Raw genomic sequence first — 13,703 nt, forward strand, 5'->3', positions numbered from 1 at the left:
AAAATAATTAATCAAAAGAACACTCTCCGCTTTTTAACCACCTTTGAAAATTAATTACAAATTTATGGTGTTTGAAATATTTTTCCCATTGAATAGCAACCTTTGAAAATCTCATAAACAAAAGGAGTCGCAAGAAAAAGATGGTGATTTTATAATCCGTGTCAGGGTCAAATTTATTTTTTAGTGATTTTTAAGATAATGAATATTGAATCTACATAATTATACAGAGAGGAACCCTGATGTTATTTATAAGTCACAAGGCAAGATAATCTCCTTCTTTCAGAATCGTAGTTAAGCCTTGTTTGTGTAACAAATAAATTTCACACTATAGATATAGAAAGTATAATGGTCATCATCAATCTCTGTATGAAACATTAACACTATTTATACAGTTAATACTTCTACAAAAATGGACAATTACTCTACCATTTTTTGTAACGAGATAACGTGCCTTTTCAAGGTTAACCAGAACAAACAATTAAAGATAGTTAATATTTTCTGTTTTTAATGAGTCAAAAGGATGATAAATAAATATTTTCTATTATTAACAACTAGTATGCACAAGAAGAAGTTTAAATTCTTTCGAATTCTACCTACCGATTTTTTTACATTCAAGAAACCTCATCCTCTCTTGATGCTCTGTGCGCTGTTTTATTATTTTTCCTACGAACATTACTTATTACTAGTTTCAGACAGTACAGCCACGCCTTAGTAATTAGGTTGTTTGCTATCTTGTCTAAAGTTGAGGGTCATTGTTTAAAATGTTCATACAATTAATGACATTCACATGCCTACAATGTTTTGTAAATTAAGACAAATCAAAAGTTTAACAGAGTCAATTTAGAGAGCGGAATATGAAAAGAAAAAGAAAGAAAGGGTGAAAAAGAAAATAAGAGAAGAGAAGTACCAACTAACAAAGATATCTATGGGCGTCTCAAAGTAAATGTTGACACTCACCTACGGGAAAATAATACTATCTCTCTAAGTTTGTCGCGAGCAGATTTTCTAAGGAATTTCCGACGCTGTGAAACATTCTTCAACTAGAAATGCACAATTTGTACAGATGGACAAAGGAATCCTCTTGAAAATCCGGTTCAGTTTTGCTCAGTCGCATGCAATTTCGCATTCCCTCTGCTAGCTAAAGGAAATATCGTGGTATTTAATTGACTGGTACATCTTTACAGGGACTTTAATGCGGATATGAAATAAGGAAGTAATTAGGGAACGGGTAAACAGTAAATGTCTGACTTTGGCGATGACTTTCGTGAAAAACTTCACGAAACTCGGTTAAAAAATTGCTGTTTCAGTTCATTCACTGGCCTGCTCATAACAGGAAGTCAGTAATTATGTACAGCTCATAAAATAGTTTGTTGAGTAATAGAGTGCTAAAGAGTTATCTGCGAAACAATTTATGACCATTTATGTCCATCTCCTTTTGGCTCCTTGGATCAACGAACGAAAACCACCAGGAAATCAGCTGTGCCAACATTCTCTAAGAAAAAAAGGGACTCTGTATCAGTGAAAGATGTCGAGACATGGAACTAAGAATCCCTCAATATTGTATGGATCACAGTGAACTAAATATGGTGTTAAACATAGAGGTTCTGAATGGGATGATGGCTTTTAAATGTAACGCTTAAAACTTTGGCCATTTCACTGCGAACGGTGGGTTAATTTCAGTTACATACAGTTACAATGTATGTTACAGAAATGTTAAAAATTAATTTCAATTATCTGAAAAGTTAATGACTAATTTCTGTTGTTCATAAACATATTTACTAACTCGCTTTTGCCATTATAGTCAAGCAAAAAGAGTAATTCCACATCGTGCTGCTGTTGGGTTGATACAGAGTAATTTTCTGTTTACCCGCATCGGCTACAAGACAAGACACAACAGGCGAAAATTTGAACAGTTTCAATGAAAATAATAAATTGCAGATTTCTCACAAGAAAGAGGGTGAGGTAACAGAAAACATAAGATTTGCAAACTTCACGGCGAATTATATGGCCTTGGATAATCCTCGAGTAAGTAGTATTTTCTCAATATGAAGACTAGTCTTTAGGCGAGTGTGTATATAAAGATGACAGTGGTGTACGTTAGAAAGTGTGGTATAACCGTCATATCCCCTGCAATAGGAAATGAAACACAATTAAAAATAATGATTCGGATTAGTTCCGCACTTCCATCCCTCGTTGGTACACGAATTGACAGGTAACATTCCTTAAAATGATGTAGTCACGTTCAATTATTTCTACTCCAACTTACAAATCAAAACTTATAGTTATTTCTTTACCTTGAGAATTCCAGTTCGTGTAGTTATCGAATTTGCTATAATAGATCACTATTGGTGAAAACTTCCCATCGTAATTACATGGTTTACCCTCAGTCACCAAGAGCCACCCTGCATCATTATTACATCCCCCATAATTCCTGTTTATGTGAAAAGTTCTGCCATCGGAATCATTTCGACCAACATTAGAGAAGATGTTTCGCGGTTCACTAGCCAGTTCAGTCCATGGCGATTCAATCACCTGATTCATGGCAAACCAGTTGATGTTGTTGGTCCCAGTTGCGTTGAACGTGATGGATAGAACTTCAGAATTGTTTTGGTAGAGAACAACCCGCGCCTGAAGTTACGTTTAAACAAAATTAGTGAGAAAGAAACCAACTCAGAGAAAATTTTTTTAATCTAATGTACACTGTAGAAAGTAATCTGGGATTTCATTTTGTTTTGGTTTGCTTCGCTCTGCATTGGTATAAAAATCGCGTGCCATTAGATGCAAAACTAAAACAAATTACGACTTGATCAATCTCGTTCAGCCACTCTTCCGGCAGTTTACTTGTTTTTACTCGGGTTCGTATTGGCTGCTGAAGTATTTTCACTTTAGTTTTGGTTGTTCAACACTCAACTGAAATTTTCTTTCTCACAACGACAGAATGACGACAACATAATGCGGACGATGATAACAACATCAATGGCTATAACCGTGACGACGACAATAACGAGCTCAATGACTCTGAGGAGGATGATAAAGATAACGCTGATGATGTTGCTGATAAAGAAAACGATGATGATGTTGCTGTTGATGATAAGAACGACGGTGATAAAGCTAATGATGCTCATGATAACAACGAGGACAGTGACAATTATGGGAATAATTATCATCATTATCATATGATGGTCGGTGAAAGTTGTTTGTAATTTTCTCACCTCCTTGAGTCCTAAGGTCTGCCATTCCCTGACCAAGCGGTTCTTGTAATTTTCTTTGGGCGTTGAAGTGGTATTCAATAATTCTGTTTTGTTTTCGTTTAAAGTGTCAGTAGATGACCACAGAAGAGAGATATCAGCTTCAACACCGGCCACTACCTTGAATACCATGGTCCAACCTGTTGGCAAACATGTAACACATTATAATTTGTTTTGAAGTGAGGCCCCACGGTGGTGGTAATGGTATTCTGAAGAAAGCAGGAGTAGCTGGTGAATCGATTTATCACAAAAATGATAGGGACAAATGAACGAACTTTTAGAAATACGGAGGGTACGAGAAGTCAAAGGTGAAGTTTTATCATTAACACTGACATAAGATCTAGAAATCAGAATTTAGGGACTTGTGTGGACGAGGTTCGCAAGAACTTCTTTAAGGCTGTCTTTCGATTTAAGACTCGCTTCTTAACTGAACGGGTGCAGATTCATGACCACAAACGTCCAAGATCCAAGGAGTTTATCACCTCGGATTGTATCCCAACCACCTGCTTTCTTTGGCATCAAGGTTTGGTGAGGTACTAGGAGTGGATGGGGGGGAGTGCCACTCTGTAGGAGCAGAATGCCAGGGTTTCGAGAAATAATTCAGAGATCAGACCGGTGCAGCGTACTGTAAAAGTTCAGCCTCATTACCTCCTCCTCTACTGGTTTGATCACAGAAGATGCTGATCATCTCATTCCCATCTGCCACAACTTGATAAACACCACTTTTCTTGGATCCGTTTTGCAAAAGCTTGGTACAAATATTGCTTCCTTGAGAAATTTTTATTGTAAGTAGAAAGGGAAAAATTTCACGATAAAAAAAGAAATTTCACAATAGAAATTCAAGATAGATTTTTAAGATAAACTAAAATAATTCACTCACGGAGATCGCATTTTTTGCCTCCAAAATGTGCCGTACATAAACAATTGAAGTCGTACTTCTCCAAAACTGAGTAACATGTTCCCCCATTCTTGCATGGATTGTGTTCACAAGGAGCCTGAAGGGAGAGACAGTTTACCTCTCATTTCATTAAATGACGACAGTCTAAGTTTAACGCAGCTCAGAGCACTTTACTCCTCGCTGTATTAGCCATTGTGCTTACAGCTCACCTTTGCAATCATGCAAATGATATGGTAAACACAGCAAAGTGAACACAAAGCATTTGTCAACAGACAACAGTATACTCGAGCCGGGGCTTACCTCGGTTTCCATCTAATTTTACTACCCCCCTCCCTGGATGAAATGAAAGTCCACCGCAAGGTTAACCCCCCTTCCCCCAGCATTTCATTAGTTCTCCCTGACAATTCGCCGGTACTCATTTCTACTCCAGGGTGGAGAGAGACACACGGTGAGAGGGTTCGACTTGCGTTACTGTGGCAACGGGTTTTGACGTCATCATTACTAAAATTATTTTTTTAAGGCCTTATCTACAACATTGTTTCCTAGAAAATTACTCCTATAACGGAAAGTGTGATCTAAACTCGATGCTGGCAAGTTCTTTAAAGCAATTAAAATAACCATTTCCATCCGATCAACAGTATTTGAGAGGAATAGTCTCGAGCTGCAAATTCATTTAAGTTGCCACAGAAGCAGAAAGCTAAAATACATTTTTTTCTAGAAAGTTAATTATATTAGAATAAGACAACAATGAAGAGTTAATATTTTAAGAAGTTACTCCCACGTGTAAAGAAAATGACTTAGAAGCTCTAAACATGTAACTTTCAGCTGCAGCAGTTTAAATGTAAATTAGATTTCCACCCATGCCATTATAAAGCTTTTGGCAAAGCTAAATCATTTTCTGAATTACGAACTTCTAAAAGCAATAATACTAGGATCTAAGTCAGATAAAATTCTATTTTATATTTGTAGATCTAAAGACACGAACGAGGGGTTTTCATTCTACTCAAAGTTTCTGTCTCAGCTCAGAGATAAAGAGAAAATTAATCGAAAAAAAATTGATTAAACCTTTTTCTCATCTTTTTAATTATTTCTGAAACCTGTGTTATCAACACTTCGATATGTACAGATTATTTTAATTTTTTGATTGATTTACCTAATAAAGAAACCCGGAAACTCTTGTTAACTTCGTGGTTACTGTTTCTATGTGAGTTCACACCCGTTGTTTTTCAAATTTCCCAAAAACCCGGTCAATATACAAATAACTCAATAAATTACCTGATGCGATGGTTTAAGTTATATTGACCAAGACATTCCTTTGGCTATAAACTTTACCAATGAAAAGTAAAAATTATATTAAATAGAACAAAATAAATAGAGAAAAAAGTGAAATTCGGACTTCATCAACTTACCGCTAAGCTGTAATGATGATAATCCTCGTTTTTCTCGAACAAGGCTGAGGAGTTGAATTTGCTGTTGTCTAAAAGATGACAGTCAAATTTTCCACTTTCTTCTGCACCATGCTTGAAATTGAGTGATCGACAGCGAGGAATTTTAGAACAAATTTCAATACAATCTTGCTCATTATTAACTGCGCGAGTTTCAAATGGTCTCGAGTCGAGCTTGTGATGCGGAAAGGGAAACAAATTGGAAAAGAAAATAACTCCATCAGACAATTTGATGGAACCTTGAAGTCTTTTCGAAGAATCAGCTGTGGCAAGTATCAAAACTGACCATAATAGGACCAAAGGAAAATCTTGATGCAACTTTGAGACCATTACAATTATTCGGTGTTCGTGGTTCACTGAGTTGTTGTGGCAAAACCTTGGTATTGTCGAACCCCTCGCGCGACACTGTTTGCCATCCAATTTTTTGCAAACCGTTTATTTTATCATTATTTTGAGAAACTTCTGAATTTTAATAAACACATGCACACAATAAAAAACAATGCTTATGCAAAATATTGTAGAAGAAATAGATTGTAATGTAATTAGAGATTGAAGATATTGAATGAAAAAAACAAAAGGGTTAAAAACTAATTAAATATTCATGACGCATGAAATTTGATTGATCGGGTTTGACTCAAATGTTTTCTTTTTAGTTCTCTTTTCAGCCTCTGAAGTAGATTGTTTGATGAGAATTAAAACACACCCATCGATAAATCTACAAAGATGAATTGTATATTTTCCTGATCTAGATTATTAGATAGTGTTGCTGATTTTATTGTTAGTCAACTGCAATGTTGTGGTGTAGACAACTGTTTGTAGATTTGACAACAGATATGGATTCTCAAAACGATAAAGTACCTTACTAGACACTAAGATAGGAGAACACAAATTGTTTAATTTGGGAATTGGTCCAATTTTTTTTCTCTCTCAGTGATTTCACTTAACCAGCCAAGTCGACTGGAAATTTGTTATTTCCTGGTCCAAATTTAACCAGGGTTTTCTGTTTAATTGTTTTTTTTTTTTTTTTTTAATCTAGATATTGAGCGAGAGACTATTTATTGGTTTTTCTCTACAAAATCAATATGATAAATGAAATTTGTATACGACAAATAAGACAAGAAAGTTTATTTCGGCCTACGTGCAAGCTCATTTACATTTATCGAATAAAACGTATTGTTAGTGTCAATATGTGGTTTCAACGCAAATGTTTCCTCAAACAGATCTTTTGCTATCATGGACATCACGTCAATCTAGTTTAAATTATTATCTTCTGTTAGTTATTTTTTTGGGATTTCTCAGTTCTGAGCAGATGTTTATCTTTGTTGATTCTTGATGTTATCGGAAGCTCGGTTATGTCAAAGTTAAGACACACCTCATGTCAGATGAGCCAATTGTCGTTAACATCTGCACAAGATATAACAAACACAGAATCAAATAAAAGTTTCAAAACTGATCAAACAGAATAATTTAACTCTTTCAATTCCACGAGTGATCGATGAAAGTTTTCTCCAAATGCTTTTGACGAACTTGAAAGTGAAAAAGTTATGATAAGCTGGGCTTATGGTTGTTGTCACCAAATTTTCAGAAAAAGAACAGTAAAAATGCGAACCTGGTAAAGTTTATACAGTTCTTAGGGTTGAAAGGTTTAAAAGCGTCTAGGAGAAATCTTTTCTTTCGGTTTACAAGAGGCTGTGGTAATTTCATTAAAACAGCCACTTAAAATTTTAAAGCGGGGAAGTTTCTAAAGAGACTGTCGTGCCGTGTCGGTGGTGGAGTATCAATCCTTTTCATGCCTCGTGACACTTAGGGCCTTCACAGAGCTCTTCCACTCCTCTCGATTGGTTGCTGCTGTTTGCACCTCCTCCCACGACCTCCAACCTGCCTCTTGCCTTTCTTTCTCTACCGTTCGTCTCCAAGTGGCTTTTGGTCTTCCCTTTCTCCTTTTACCTTCTGGCGCCCAGTTCATAGCAGCATTGCAATCAATATTACGATCTTTCCTAAGAATATGACCAATCATTTTCCATCCACGAGACATCACTTCCGCACTCAGTGGCTTCATGCCTACCCTTTCCAGTAGCTCTTTGGTGCTGAGTATAACAAGGTAATTTTGGTTTTATCAACTGAGTTGATAACGTAAATTGGCCACCGTAAAGAGTTTCAAAGCTGAAGTTTCGAGCGTTAGCTCTTCATCAGATTAAAATTTTAATTTACCTCAGCGAATGTACACCACAAGGACATCTGCGAGACCAACATTTTCTAAAGCAAAAGACAACAGCGGGAAAAATAAATAGGCACTTTACAGTTATACATGTGGAAGCGTATTTGAACATGAAACTAAATTTGTAGGCTTAAAAAAAATTTTTAATGTAATGTTGAAAGTATTCTTGGATTGTATCAGCTTTGCTTCTTTGCGTTCTATTCTTCGTTCAGAAAACTCTGGTCATCCCCTCAGCCAATCTGATGCGAAGTTTAAATCAACAACGACCTGGTCACTTGTGTCAATTTTCCCACCCTTTTTTACCTTTAATTCTCATTGACGCCTTGTGCATTTACCTAAGTTCTGATTGGCTATTGTGGTCCATTTCGTTACGGTGCTACTTTATTCACTTTCCCACTCGATTTTCTTACCCTGAACATTCCAGTTGGTGTTGGTTTGAAGACTGCTGTATATGAAAGATGTAATCGGGAGGCTTTTTTCGAAAGCACAGTGGTGCTGGGTTATAGAAAGCCATCCGTGGTCTCAATCACAACTGAAGTGGGGCCCACTGATATAAAATCTTCGTCCATTAGCCCCAGTAGTAGAGAAGTACTGAGGCAGATTGCTTTTTAAGTCAGTCCATGGTGAAGAAATGACTCGATCTTTGGTAAACCAGTTTTGGTTGTTGCTGCTTGAGGCGTCAAACATAATTGAGAACAATTCACTCCCATCTTTGTAAAGAGCCACGCGAGCCTGAGAAAATAAATGATAAAACGTATGCAACGACTGGATATCTAATTGATCGATCGAATATCTGGTCAACCGGCTGACTGTAATTGATAGAATAACTTGGTGAATGCATGACAGCCCCATCATGCATGGTGGCCACGTCTGTTTGTGCTCCATCCTCTTCATCTTATTGTGAACTCTTGTTTTCTCTGGGAGCACAAAAACTCACTTTTTCTACCAGCACTAGGGTGCTTTTACATCTTTTACATCTACATCCGAAAGGAGGCACGCTGAAGGTCTCTCGGCAGCAAACTTTCTCGAAATGATTGTTTTAAAAATTTCCTGAGTAACTAACCGACCGACGAGCGACGAACGGACAAGCTTACTGGCTGACTGACCAACTGACTGACTCAAGAGGGGACAGATGGACGGAGAAATGGACGAATGGACGAGGACCAGGCAAATGGGCTGACTAACAGAGGGACTGACTGATTTACAGACAGACGAACGAGTTAAGGTACCAAGAGTCTGAGTGATGTACCCACAGATCAACTAACTGACAGACCACGGACTAAGTGAACAATCGAGTGACTGACTGACTGACTGACTGATGAACCTACTGACCGAGCGACCGCCGGACGGGCGTATTAAAAGACTGATTGTGGAACTGAATCTTAAAACATTTGAGAGCCACTGACCGTGAATATTGAGAATCCGCCGACAGTTGCAAAATTTGGTAATTCATTTCATTTTTTCTAAAGGACCCTTTGAATAAACCTTTTCCGAAAATTATATCAAAAATTTCTATCGCGGTTTTTTTCCTCCGAAAAATCGAAAAGTTCAAAATACGCCTAAATGGCCGTTGTCCCTCCTAAAGCAATGAAAAAATTATGCAACTTTGGCAACTTCGTACGCTACAACGCGACGCAATCCCACTTTTAAATTTTGGGCGCTGGCAGATGGTCCTTTCATCTCTTAGAAAATGTTAATTTCTTGCTATGCTGTTACGTTTAAGTCTGAATCGTGACCTGTTGAAATTAAGTACTTCGCGTCTCTTTCGCGGAGGTAAAACAGAGGTCAACTTCAGTGGTCTATAGACAGGTCTGCCATATATACTAACAAATCATAATGTACGTCATATATGATGTACGTGATCTTAAAGCTTTACTCTTGTATTTTGATTCCTCTAATTCTCTATTTTGGCCCGCTATAAGCGGCCGTCAAGGTGTAAAAGAGTTTGGGCTATTTTGTCAAAAATGCAGTGCGAACCGCTGAACAGCTGTCACGACCCATTTAAAGGCCTTTGAAAAGGTGTTGTATGATATATTTACAAATCAAAATACATATCTTCTTTAAGCTTTATCCTTGTAGCTTAATTCCTCCAAGTTTCTTTCTTGGCCCGCCATATGCAGCGCGTCCAGCATTCAAAGAGTTCGGGCTAAAATGACAAAAAAATGTAATGCGATCTGTCACGCAAGATCTCATGTATTTGGTACATTCCATTCCTGCCAAGCTAATAGATTGGCCTTGACTACTTGCATGACAGCTGTTAAACGGACTGCGTTACATTTTTTCTCAGTTTTAGCCCGAACTCTTCGAAAGGTGGACGCGCCGCCTATAGCGGGCCAGGAAAGAAGCTTTGAGGTATTAAACTACAAGATAAAACTTTAAGATGAAATCTATTTTGGTTTTTAAAGATATCATACAACACCTTTCTTAAAAAGGCCTTTAAATGGGTCGTGACAGCTGTTCAGCGATTTGCATTGCATTTCTGTCAAAATAACCCAAACTCTTTTACACCTGGACGTGCCGCTTATAACGGGCCACGATAGAGAATTGAAGGAAGTAAAATACAAGAATAAAGCTTTAAAATGATGTATATTATGATTTTTAGGCATATATGGCAGACCTGTTCATAGGCCACTGAAGTTGACCTTTATATTACCTCCGCGAAAGAGACGCGAAGTTCTTTATTTCAACTGGTCACTATTCAGTCTCAAACGTAACAACATAGCAAGAAATTAATTTTTTCCAAGAGATGATAGGACCATCTGCTAGCACACAAAATTTAAAAGCGGGATTGTGTCGCATCATAGCGTACGAAGTTGCCGAAGTTGCATAACTTTTCATTGCTTTAAGGGGGGAACAAAGGCCATTTAGGCGTATTTTGAACTTTTCGATTTTTCGGAGGAAAGAAACCACCATAGAACTTTTTGATATAATTTCCGAAAAATGTTCATTAAAAGGGTCCTTTAGAAAAAATAAAACGAATTACTAAATTTTGCAACTATCGGCGGATTCTCGACATTTACGGTGAGTGGCCATTGCTCTTAAGAACTTTTTAAAAATTTATTTCATTTTACATGACCCTGGTCAAACCGCGCCCTCCGACATACACAGTTAGAAAAAAACACAGTCAAACGTACCTTCTTAGGACCAAAAGTTTGCCATTTGTTCACCAGGTGGTTCTTGTAATGATTTTTAAACGAAGAGTTTAAGTTTAAGGATTCAATTTACTTTTCGAATAAGGCGTCTGAGGCGGACCACAAATGATAAACATCAGATCCTATACCAGACACCGCTTTGAATACCATAGTCCATCCTAGTTTTTAACAAATAATCAACAGAGAGAAAGAGAAAGAGAAAGAAAAAATGAAAAATAAGAGAAAGAGATATGACTTGCTTTGTATGAAATGCATGCATGTAAGGGATTTATGTCATTTCATATTAACTTCCGATAAACAGAAGAAGAATTTCGTTTATGGCACTATATCAACCTTTGCATGTTGCTATGGTTTGAATTCTTCAGAAAAAAAACGGAAAAGCCGGACGGAAGAAATGAAACTACGAAAGCTGGTTTTTTGCTTTGTTTTATCATTCCTTGTTTTTCGATTTTTTTTTTACAAGCCTTAACTTGATGTACTCTAATCAGTTTTACTAATTCGCTTTTTATGCACATCGTTTGCTGATAATTTAATCGTACTTACCTCCCTCCCTGTGTTCTTGATCACAATAAACATAGAACACGCTGGCATTATGTTGATCCTGAATCGTGTATATCCCACTTTCACTCACTCCAACATCAAGAAGCTCGGCACAACTCTTGTAAACTGATTAACAAAAGAAAATTAAAAAGTTCCTTCAACAAAAAACACGTATTGAAGAAAATCGTTGGTGTCGTGATGAAAAAGCTCTTCGTAGGTCTCAAACAGAAAACGTCATTAGTTGCATTTTTTTTTTTTTTTGACCGTTAAAAATTGTTTTATAGTTTTCTCTCAATTTCAGGGAGAGGGGGATTCTGAATTAGATAATGTTTCCGCTCAGGAAACGATCCAACAAGTTTCTTCGGATACATACTTTAGGAACTGGACAACATTAATTAATCTATTATTAGCCTTATCATTTTAATACGGAGGAAAATATTCAGAGGCAACTAAGATCAACATCTCGTAGTCAATTATTGCAATAATCCTCAAGAAAAGACATAAAACCTTACATTCATCGCAATGGTTTCCCTTAACGCTTCTCACGCAGGCGCATTTGTATTCGTGTTTCTGGTGATCTGGTACGCAGGTCCCACCGTTCTTACATGGATTATGTTCACAAGGGGCCTGAAACGTGTATGAACGAAGCAATTTACTTTACTTGAAAGGAAGTATGGAATTTATTGACAAAGACAAAACTCAAAACATTAAAAAAAGCCTTTCATGTGAAAACCTCATCAAAAACTGGCACTTTTCTTTCAAAATTTGAGGATCCCATGACTAGAATTTTGATGATAAAGTATACGATGAATAAAGAATTAAACTCATCTTAAGCTTTAATTGGGTACACGACAGAAAAAGAAGTAGGAATCTGCATGTTTGCGTAAAGTTTACAAGTCTACTAAAAGCTCTTTCGTGTCCTTTCCTTCACTGACCGTAATCTATATTAAACTGCTCAATATTTTGAATAATAGTGAAAAAAGAGGAAATTCAAACGGCAAACATCAAGAATTGTTTTTTTCTCATGATGATTCCAATATCAAGATAATCTCGTTTCAAGTGAGAGGACAATCTAGGCTTTAAACTGAGCTCACGGCTTCGATTCTGATGGACTCATTTGTTCAAGTTCAAGATGGTATGAGCTTGCCGAAACATGTCCCTAAAAAAAGTTGTATATTTCTTACAATATTTATCCTACTTGCTACTACTACAACCTTATTTTTGTAGATCTAAAAACACGAACGAGGGGTTTTCATTCCATTCAAAGTTTCTGTCTCAGCTCAGAGATAAAGAGAAAATTGATCGAAAAAAAATTTATTAAACCTTTTTCTCATCTTTTAAATTATTTCTGAAACCTGCGTTATCAACACTTCGATATGTACAGATTATTTTGATTTCTGGATTGATTTATTTAATAAAGAAACCCGGAAACTCTTGTTAACTTCGTGGTTACTGTTTCTATGTGAGTTCACACCTGTTGTTTTTCAAATTTCCCAGAAACCGGTCAAAATAAAAATAACTCGATAAATTACCAGATGCGATGGTTTAAGTTATATTGACCAAGACATTCCTTTGGCGATAAACTTTACCCATGAAAAGTGAAAATTATATTAAATAGAACAAAATAAATAGAGAACAAAGTAAAATTCGGACTTCGTCAACTCACCGCTAAGCTGTAATGATGATAATCCTCGTTTTTCTCGAACAAGGCTGAGGAGTTGAATTTGCTGTTGTCTAAAAGATGACAGTCAAATTTTCCACTTTCTTCTGCACCATGTTTGAAATTGAGTGATCGACAGCGAGGAATTTTAGAACAAATTTCAATACAATCTTGCTCATTATTAACTGCGCGAGTTACAAATGGTCTCGAGTCGAGCTTGTAATGCGGAAAGGGAAAAAAATTGGCAAAGAAAATAAATCCATCAGACACTTCGGTGGAACCTTGAAGTCTTTTCGAAGAATCAGCTGTTGCAAGTATCAAAACTGACCATAATAGGACCAAAAGAAAATCTTGATGCAACTTTGAGACCATTACAATTATTCGGTGTTCGTAGTTCACTCAGTTGTTGTGGCAAAACCTTGGTATTGTCGAACCCCTCGCGCGACACTGTTTGCCATCCAATTTTTTGCAAACCTTTTATTTTATCATTGTTTTAAGAAACTTCTGAATTCTAATAAACACAGGCACACAATAAAAAACAA

At 36.7% G+C, this 13,703-nt stretch overlaps 1 protein-coding gene and 1 pseudogene across 2 annotated transcripts; both read right to left on the reverse strand.

Annotated features, from left to right (window-relative positions):
- Positions 1 to 328: 328 nt before the first annotated feature.
- Positions 329 to 6,073, reverse strand: LOC111345213 (uncharacterized). Its single transcript, XM_088727060.1, has 6 exons — positions 5,556 to 6,073; positions 4,129 to 4,243; positions 3,897 to 4,016; positions 3,213 to 3,388; positions 2,295 to 2,628; positions 329 to 1,492 (listed from the first exon to the last, which is right to left on the reverse strand). The coding sequence occupies exons 1-6, from the start codon at positions 5,919 to 5,921 to the stop codon at positions 1,449 to 1,451; spliced, it is 1,155 nt and encodes a 384-aa protein (XP_088583186.1). The 5' UTR covers positions 5,922 to 6,073; the 3' UTR covers positions 329 to 1,448.
- Positions 6,074 to 6,701: 628 nt separating this feature from the next.
- LOC148726322 (uncharacterized) lies at positions 6,702 to 13,589 on the reverse strand (annotated as a pseudogene). Its single transcript, XR_015989391.1, has 7 exons — positions 13,168 to 13,589; positions 12,014 to 12,128; positions 11,505 to 11,627; positions 10,944 to 11,119; positions 8,220 to 8,541; positions 7,803 to 7,847; positions 6,702 to 6,995 (listed from the first exon to the last, which is right to left on the reverse strand). The product of XR_015989391.1 is annotated as an uncharacterized LOC148726322 (transcript).
- Positions 13,590 to 13,703: the final 114 nt, after the last annotated feature.

Source organism: Stylophora pistillata, chromosome 7, assembly GCF_964205215.1.
Source record: "Stylophora pistillata chromosome 7, jaStyPist1.2, whole genome shotgun sequence".
Classification (NCBI taxonomy): domain Eukaryota; kingdom Metazoa; phylum Cnidaria; class Anthozoa; order Scleractinia; family Pocilloporidae; genus Stylophora; species Stylophora pistillata.

What these genes read in the sequence shown, in the direction of transcription:
- LOC111345213 (XM_088727060.1), bottom strand. Translation starts at nt 5,921, where the DNA reads ATGGTCTCAAAGTTGCATCAAGATTTTCCTTTGGTCCTATTATGGTCA. An exon ending in AGGCAAAAAATGCGATCTCC is followed by an intron (nt 4,017 to 4,128) that starts GTGAGTGAATTA and finishes AAATTTCTCAAG; the next exon opens with GAAGCAATATTTGTACCAAG. An exon ending in CACGAACTGGAATTCTCAAG is followed by an intron (nt 1,493 to 2,294) that starts GTAAAGAAATAA and finishes TTTTTTTCTTAG; the next exon opens with AGAATGTTGGCACAGCTGAT.